This window comes from Limulus polyphemus, unplaced genomic scaffold, assembly GCF_000517525.1.
Source record: "Limulus polyphemus unplaced genomic scaffold, Limulus_polyphemus-2.1.2 Scaffold8686, whole genome shotgun sequence".
NCBI classification, from domain to species: Eukaryota; Metazoa; Arthropoda; class Merostomata; order Xiphosura; family Limulidae; genus Limulus; species Limulus polyphemus.
Window position 1 is genome coordinate 4,029 of NW_013674296.1, and position 9,150 is coordinate 13,178.

Below are 9,150 nucleotides of genomic sequence, written 5' to 3' on the forward strand. Positions count from 1 at the left end.
CAAGAAGGGACTTGTATCGCTGAAGTCAGTCGGAAAGAATTTTTACCGGAAATTATCAAACAAGCAGATACGTAACAATATTTGAAGGTTGATAAACTGCCAGAAATCCGTTTAGTAGAAACTAGCTGAGGGTACCTGTTAAAGGACGTAAAAACTGTATAAAGAACATGTTAGATAATGTTTCCCTTTCTTCTTTCCTTCGTTATTAAATCCCTCGTGACCTCATTAGACGCTAATTGTATACCCCGCTTTGTGGAAGGTAATAATTGACTCATTTAACTGTTCAAGTGCTTATGTATTTAAAGTCAAAGCCAAATGTCTATAAAAACGTGGAAGTGTGCCCAATTTCAGGGTCTATTTCCTCGTTCTTCTCAGGTAAAAAATTTAAAGAAAAACAGCCTTTGTACGCTGTTACACAGTTTCCAGGCATCGTACCAAATATTACGACAATCGAACCAGCCAACTCTGGGTGATGCGAGCCAAAAGTATATAAAAAAAATTGAAATGTGTCTTATTTCAGTTTTTTTTATCTCCCTTGTCGGGCAAAAAATCCTAAAACAAAGTAACCCTTGTACACTCTCGGACAATTTCCAGTTGCCATACCAATAATTACGGCAATCGAGTCAGCCCGCTGTGGGTGATGGATGCTAACACATGCATGGATCGAGTCAGCAACTGAAAGTATTTAATTTTTTATTCTGTAAATTTGTGGAAGGAAAATTGAGAATTTCTAAATGGAAATTTCGTTCTTTTGTTGGCCTCCATAAGACTTCTTCCACGACTTTTGTCTGTTGTTAAGCACAAACCACACAATGAGCTACCTGTGCTGTGCCCATTTCGTGTATCGAAACTCGATTTTTATCCCTATGAATATGAAGACTTGCTGCTGTGCTACTGGGAATCTTCTTCTACGAAACACTTGAAGTGATGAAGAATTTAATTTAAAAATTAACATGAGTTAAAATGGGGTAAGGAAACTGATGATGACATCACTAAAGACGATGATTTATTATAATTTGTGAATTTGATAAAAGGAAAGTTCACAGGTTACATAAGTTAGAGTAATAGCGTAGGGAGAGCGCTTTTTAACGAAGCTGAAATTGTCAGATATGACTGATATACGAAGAACATTGTTATTGAGTAACTAGTGGCACAATGATATATATCTTTTTTTTGGAAGGGGGGTTAGTTCTTGACCATTTCAGCCTGTTAATTTTTTTAGAAACTACACAGCTTTGCCTTTTGAGCATTTAAGATTCATATAAAGTCAAAGACAATCTGCTTACAAAATTCACTTACTTTTATTATACTGACATATAAATTGTACAGATAACCCTGAATGCTGTTTCGAAACCTCAGTTAATGTCCACAAGTGTGAAAATCTAAGTGATGTTCGACATATATTGTTACTAATACTACGAAAAACGCTATTTAGCTAACCTATTGAATTCAAGCGGGAGTCCTAATATGCGTCCGTTATTGACAATCAAAAGTTCCAAACTCCTAATCCATTAAGTTAAAGTGAAGCTATCAAGGTTTGCTGGGACGAAATTTGGCAGTAGCTTTAAGGTAGAGTCAATACCTTTCACAAAAGATTGGCATTGAACAGAATTTGATCTTTACTAGCCGATTAATATTGATAATAATTTTGTCATTTATGTTCCAAAAATTAATGAATTGTAATATCACAAAAACGGGTTTATTTCATGAAGACATACAAATGAATTTAAAGCTACGTGGAAAATATAGAATAATTTTAAAAGATCACAACTGGAGAACACTTATCACCAACAACCAATTTATCTTCTTCTTTTTTAGAAATATATAAAATATTTCTTTTATAGACTACACAACTTTCCATTTTTAATAATAAATGAACTCGTACTTAACAAAGAGCGTTTCTGATGTGGAGTCCTTTTAGAAGCTGGCGAAGCATGATATATAACGAATATAGTGTAGTTGGAACACTATTACTATACATTCATTAATTTTTGAAATCCGTAACGAACTAGGTTAGGAATGCAATGTTAACAATATAATATGCCTAACTTAATGTTTTATGACAAATATAATTAATCTTGATAATAAACAAAATCACGACACTTATGATATACAACATTGTTTATTGACAAAAAGGGGACATGGATAAACGTTTCGGAATTCTATAAGATTCCATCTTCAGTATGTAAAGCAGAATAAAATTAATTTACACAAGTCTTTAAACATTGTCAAAGTACAGTTGCTAAATATAACGATAATTAAACAAATAAAACACTAAACAGTAATCATGGGGAGAAACTACAGCAAGAAAACACAACGAAAAAAAAGGTAAAATTAGTAAGACGAACATATTTGACAATGTATAAGGACTTATGTAAATTCATTTTATTCTGCTTTAGATACTGAAGATGGAATCTGATAGAATTCCGAAACGTTTATCCATGTCTCCTTTTTGTCAAAAACAATGTTGTACATCATAAATGTCGTAATTTTGTTTATAATTAATCTTTATTTAACTTACGTCACGGCAGAGGTCGCTAAGATCTTTCTTTACTTTCCTCATGCTGGAGTGGTTAATGTCGATTTGGTTTCTTCAATTACTGTAAAAACTGTACAGAAAAAATGAGGGTAGAAAAATGTTATTTCTGCTCGTCACCTGTATATCCGGGACATGGGATTATGTTCGTGAGGAATGATTGTAAGGTATGTATCAAGGAAGTCAAAGTATCTTGAGCTAGGTGTAAGTTAATGAATCAACGTTGTCTATAGATTCGGTGACGGAGTTGCGTTCCAACTATCACTAGTGCCACTCTAGTATTGCTTAGTAGAAGATCCATTCTTATATTCATAAGAAAGTTTTATTTTTAATGGACATTTCTTAAAGGGATTGTTCACAATGTCGTAATTAAACATTATCGAACGTTTTTAAGTAAAGGTGGGTCGGCAAAAAAGCACGAACTTGTTCGATAAAATATGTAAAAGTGTCAACTGAATTAATATATTTTGTTTATCTTTTTTTTCCTAGCAATGCTTTTCTTTAATAAATGTGACTAACAGGACGTTTATTTTACTCCTGCTTATCTTACTCCACACCAGTTCTTATAATATTTCAACATCAACATAAATTATATAGGGGAAAAATTTTAGGTTAAGTCATAGCATTGAAAAATGAAATTATTTTCATATTTCTGTGCAACCAACACTCGTGCATTTGAGCCTATTCTCATGTGACCATTTTTATAATTCATTTGTATCCTGGTTAAATTCAGCATTACACTGATCTGGGAAATGCATTAATTGCAACACTCTGTTTCACAGAATATATGATTTTCTTAGCAAGCATACACTTTACTGCATGCTGATATTTTACATTTTCAAAATTTTCACTCAGATAGATTACTAAAACTTAGCATCCCTGATATTGGTATAATCTCTGTGGTTAATCATTTAGTAATTGCTTTAACTAATAGGGTAATCAGTTGACATTGAATGTGAGACTAATAGAGCATAGGATGAGTAAGGCCATGAACATGAATTTACTCTGAATTTATCAACTTTTTCAAATACAACTGTAGACGAATGAATATTGTTAAATCATCCTTGACTGTAAGCAGATCAACTTTAAAATAGTACCATATTTTTCTGGATATATTTTATGTTAAATAAACACAATAGTAAATTAGTATTTTTTTTAATTAACGTAAACTCGTGTACACACTAAAATTATTAGTAAATATATATTTTTTAATTAACATAAAGTTGAACTAAAATTATTAGTAAATATATATTTTTAATTAACATAAACTCATACTAAAATGATTAGTAAATATAGTATTTTTAATTGACGTAAACTTATTTTCTGAAATGATTCTAGCCCAGAAATAGTTTAGTGTATTATTAGATTTTCCACTAAAATTGCATATAGAATTGAAATAAATGAGAATTTTCTCAGAAATTTTTAAAGTGATTAAAAAATCATATCATTCAAACACACGCACTTTTTTCATATGTTTCATTAGAAGTTAAAATATTTTGCTAAAAACAAAAGGAAAGATTTTTCTCTTAATTACAAACTAGTTTAACCCCTTTTGCATCAGGCTTTATTTGGAAACTAACTCAAAAGTTAGGATTGTTTTCACTTTTTAATAGCCTATACTTCTATATTAATGAAACAAAATTTTTCCTTATGATCTGTTGTTATATTTCTGAACAAAATGTACTTAGTGGATGAATTTTATGTACCTGGATTTATACATGATATATAATATTGCAATGAAACTGAAGTAAAGAATATGAATTCAGAATAAATCTGATAGAAATCAGTACAAACTGCAGTTTCAATGCCATCTAATGAGCACTGATTGTAATACATGAATGAATTCAGGCAAATATTTTTTTGAAACGGGGAGAGTGGCCAAATTATCTCGAACAAACCATGGAAAAGACTAAAAGCATATTTATTTCACTGTAGAAAGAACAAAGTACAAAAATTCTTTATCGGATAATTACAACGTGATTAATATTGAAATGTTGGGATAATGGTCATTTTTATGTTAACTGAATTATGGATCCAGCTGTCAAACTTCAAGATTTTAAAAAATCCTTTGAAGTATATTTTTCTCTTTATGTGTGTATCTTTCTTGCAATCTGAGCCACTTTTTTCTGTTTTAATTTCTAGCAAATATTAAAGCCATAGTTAAAATAATTCAAAACCTTTAACTTTTTTTTTTCTATGATGATAAAATTGGTTTTTGTAGTCTATTTTCCTATGTAACTGCCTGCGTCCCAACCCAAGTTTTTCCACTGAAGATATGGAATAAGAAATTTAATTTCTCACAGATCCATTGCTCAGCTGTTTACTAATCTTACAGAAGTGCTGCAATTTCTCACAAGATTATCATTAATTAATTAAGCAATATTTGCATGGATAACTTTAACATAACGTTTGAGGGACAACATCAAAGTTATGTGAATGATTGGTATAAGTAGGTATTTTTCAGAGATATGTTATTCCTAATTTTGTTGTAATGATTGTTCATTTCAGTTAAGAATCAAGCTTGAGTGATTGTTTAAAGTAGTTATTGTTTGGCATGTTTGCTGTTGTAAAAGTATTTCACTTACTTTTTTTTTTTAGAAAGGGTGTAATGATAAGTTTTAAACAAATTTTTATCACTTTGTAAAATTATATTTTAACCCAAGGCTTTCAGATTTTGTCGCTCCAAATGTCACAAACTTTTCAAAAGGAAACGTAATCCCAGGAAGACTAGATGGACCAAAGCATTCAGAAAAGGAGCTGGAAAGGAATTAACTGTTGATCCTACCTTTGAATTTGAGAAAAGAAGGCATGTTCCAGTGAAATATGATCGACAGCTGTGGCAAAATACAGGTTAATAGAAAAATTTGTATGTGTGTGTGTGTGTATATGATAAGAGCATTGTATCATTACATTTAAAGTATCTATGTAGCTAATCACAACCTTAATACATACATCCCTAGTAAAAGACAACTTCACCTCTGTGTTTATTGGTGGTATATGTATTTTTATTTTGGGAAGTTCATGAGTTAAGCCTTTTTTGTTAATACTATATCAACATAAATTGCATTGAAGAAATCCAGTGACAGGTTATTCCCTTTGTAATTAAATCTTGAATGTTGTATTTAGTTTTTTAAGTTAAGGTTTACTTTCAATTCATATCAAAGGCACTTTGAATTTATCATTATATTGTTATGGTTTTTCCATTTCAATAATACTGAACAAACGGACTTTTGCTGCAGTAGCACACAGTTGAATCAGAATTAACTTAATTTTACTAATATTTCATTAAGCTGTTGCAGAAATATAAAATTTATTAGGGAAATATTAAGCAACTAAGATATGAAAACTAAAACTGTTGTATGATGTTTCAAATAATTCATTATAATTTCTATGCTGTTTTAGCTTGTATAGTCCTGAAAATTTATAACTTTTTCTAATCATTAAAGTTTCTTTTTAATATGCAGAGCTACCTTGGGAATATTTTTGACAGTGGAGTTTCATTAATATAACTTATTTTCCTCAATTCAGTTTTCTAGAGGTCTAAGTTTACTATATTAATAGGGGTCTCATTGACATCATGGGTGTTAAATTTTCTGTCTGATGATGATAGAAAAGTGTGTGATACTGATATGAGGGAAATGAAAAATGGAGGAATTACCTATTTATTTTAGGACTTTCGTTGTTGGAGTTGGGAAAGTCCAGCCAAGATTGATAAATCTCTGTTATTTTCTACTTAATATAATGTCATGATAAGTGTTTGTATTGAAAACTTTTCACATTGAGTTCAAAGAAAGTATTCATATCTAAAAAATATTTAAATTATTATAACCATTTGATCTATTCTTGAAATACTAGATATCTTTAAAGTTTTCAAAGTATACAATTAATGGTTTATAGCCTTGAAAACAAATTAACACTAACTGAATGTAATAATAATACACAAAATCATTAAATTTCCTTGCACCATTTTGATGCATAAATTGGTTAACACGGTAATATTGTGCCGTACAGTCTCTCTTATGAATCTAAGATGAAACTCTTTTGTATATCTTGTCCTTCATAAAACTGTATGTCATATAGCTAAAGAACAAAGTTTTCATGAAGCAAAGATTGTTTTTGATAGTGCACTTTCAAAGTCAATCATCTCTCAGTTTTCCAAAAAAAACTGTGTTTGCAAATGTGTAAAGATTAATGCTCAGAAATGGGAATTTTTTTCTACCGTGACCATTTTTTGGCAGTTTAGATATCAAACTGGTATCTAAAGTTGAAACGTTTAACAGGTTTAGTATTGGCTTAAAATTGGTCCTGCACTGTGTGTCTAAGAATTCATCAAAAGTTATACACGTTGTAAACTTAATATAAAACAGCTTATTAAATGACTCATTTTCAAAGGAACTGGTTGACATTTGAACTGCCAAAAGTATTGATCCATGTATCATTACCTTATACATTATTTTTAGTTGCTTTAGTTTTCACCAGAAGGCACTAGTTGTGTATAAGATATGGGTTTAAGTTTTTTTATTATCACATCATTTTTGTGTAGACGGCTGAGTACTTTTGCACTTGGTGATTTCAAATGCAGTAATAAATCATTTTGAGCACCATAAGGGTTTACAAATTGAAATGAAGTGTTTATAGTTTGAATGTATATTGTTATGGTTTATTCTAACCAAGAGTTTTAACTAACTTTGTTTTACATATCTGTAATAGATTGTTAGATTGAAATTATATGAAGCACCACTTGATGAGTCAAAGAGTGAATTTACAAGTTCTTTTGTTTCATCAATGTAGTGAGTGCTATGCAAAAGGTTGAAAAAATTAAACAGAGGAGACAATCACACTTTATTTTGAATAGGTAAGTTTATTTTTTTTCTCTCTTCAATTAAAGTTTGCTGTACACTGTTGGAGTATATGACAAACTGATTTTATCACTCCTAGATAAACAATTTGTTTTTACAAATATTTTTATATCTCTAAGTTAGAAAAAAAAACATTCACGTTATATACATTATTTTTATTTTAAAAAGTAAACAAGAAAACAATGATATGTTTTCCATTCCACCAGTACTTGAATAAAGGAAATGATGACAAAACTGTTTTCACATATGCTATGTGTGAAGTGTGTAGTTATTAAGGTAGTTATTCATAAGTACAATTCATACATTTACCCAAGCTTTTTGTATTTTTATTAAGCATGTATGAACTAAATGCCATAGGGCAAAGGTGAAAAATGTTAATGATCATAGGTGTTTAGTACATAGTCTAGTATGTTCAGCCTCTTTAAAACATCATTAAGCAAAGTCACAGTAATGGTTGCCAGCGCTTCGTGGTCAGCCAAAGATTATGTAATATTCAAATATTTAAGTGAACGAGTAAACAGGAAACAATTATATCTATTCACAAAAAATTTCATAACAAACTTTTATGTATAAGACACAATGATTTGTAAGCATAATGAAACAATTTAATGCATCAGGCCATCTTTTTCTGTCCAAACATGTAGTATGTATTAAAATATTTTATGTTACAAATCGTTGTGTCTTATAAAAACAAGTAGTCCTAGTGTCACGTGCTTCCTTACACAAATTGTATAAGTTCTGAATTAAAGGTATTACTTGATATAGAAATAAACATGAAATTTTCACAACATTTAAAACCTTCCGTACTTCGACGTATGCTTTGCAATGTTAATTTATTACAAAATTTTACAACTACATCAAATACTAATTTGAATAATCATAGAAACTTGAAAATTGGTATAGATATAAGCATGAAATCTTCACAACATTAAATTTGAAAACTGGTATGGACATAAGCATGAAATCTTCACAACATGAAGTTGAAATACTGGTATAGAAATATATTATGAAATCTTCACAACATGAAGTTGAAAACTGGTATAGAAATAAGCATAAAATCTTAACAACATGACACTTGAAAATCTACTGAGTTGTAAACTAGATACCAGCTAAACTGAACAAGACCCTTCAAATCTACTGAGCTGTAAACTAGATACCACTAATAGGTGGAGGTTAACTGAACAAGACACTTCAATCTACTGAGCTGTAAACTAGATACTACTAATAGGTGGGGGTTAACCTACAATGGGCTGGCATCATATCCAGGTAAAATGTTTCATTGTTCTCGTCTGCTCCTATCACGAAACTGGAGTTAAGCACTGGCATAGACATATTAACTTTTTCCAACTTTAACTGTACATGATTTAAAGAAACTTAGTATTATAATAAGGTCTTCAATAAAGACTGCCTTTATAAAATTAGCAGTTTTTAAACACATTGTTTCTACTGATATGGAAAAATCCTCGGAAATATATACACTATTTCTAGCTCCATGTTTGAAGGGTCTTGTTCAGTTTAGCTTGTCTTGTTTAGCTGGTATCTAGTTTACAACTCAATAGATTGAAGTGTCTCGTTCAATTAATCCCCACCTATTAGCTGGTATCTAGTTAACAAATCAGTAGATTGAAGTGTCTTGTTCAGTTTAGCTTGTCTTGTTTAGCTGGTATCTAGTTTACAACTCAGTAGATTGAAGTGTCTCGTTCAATTAATCCCCACCTATTAGCTGGTATCTAGTTAACAACTCTGTAGATTGAA

At 30.3% G+C, this 9,150-nt stretch overlaps 1 protein-coding gene across 1 annotated transcript in view; it reads left to right on the top strand.

Moving 5' to 3' along the window:
• The first annotated feature begins 2,540 nt into the window (after positions 1-2,540).
• The window catches only part of LOC106475507 (probable ribosome biogenesis protein RLP24), a 9,035-nt gene continuing 2,425 nt past the window's right edge, over positions 2,541-9,150 (top strand). The window contains exons 1-3 of the mRNA XM_013936186.2: positions 2,541-2,703; positions 5,200-5,386; positions 7,328-7,391. Coding sequence (XP_013791640.1) covers positions 2,623-2,703; positions 5,200-5,386; positions 7,328-7,391 — 332 coding nt within the window. The 5' untranslated portion in view covers positions 2,541-2,622. The remainder of the gene's footprint in view (positions 2,704-5,199; positions 5,387-7,327; positions 7,392-9,150) is intronic.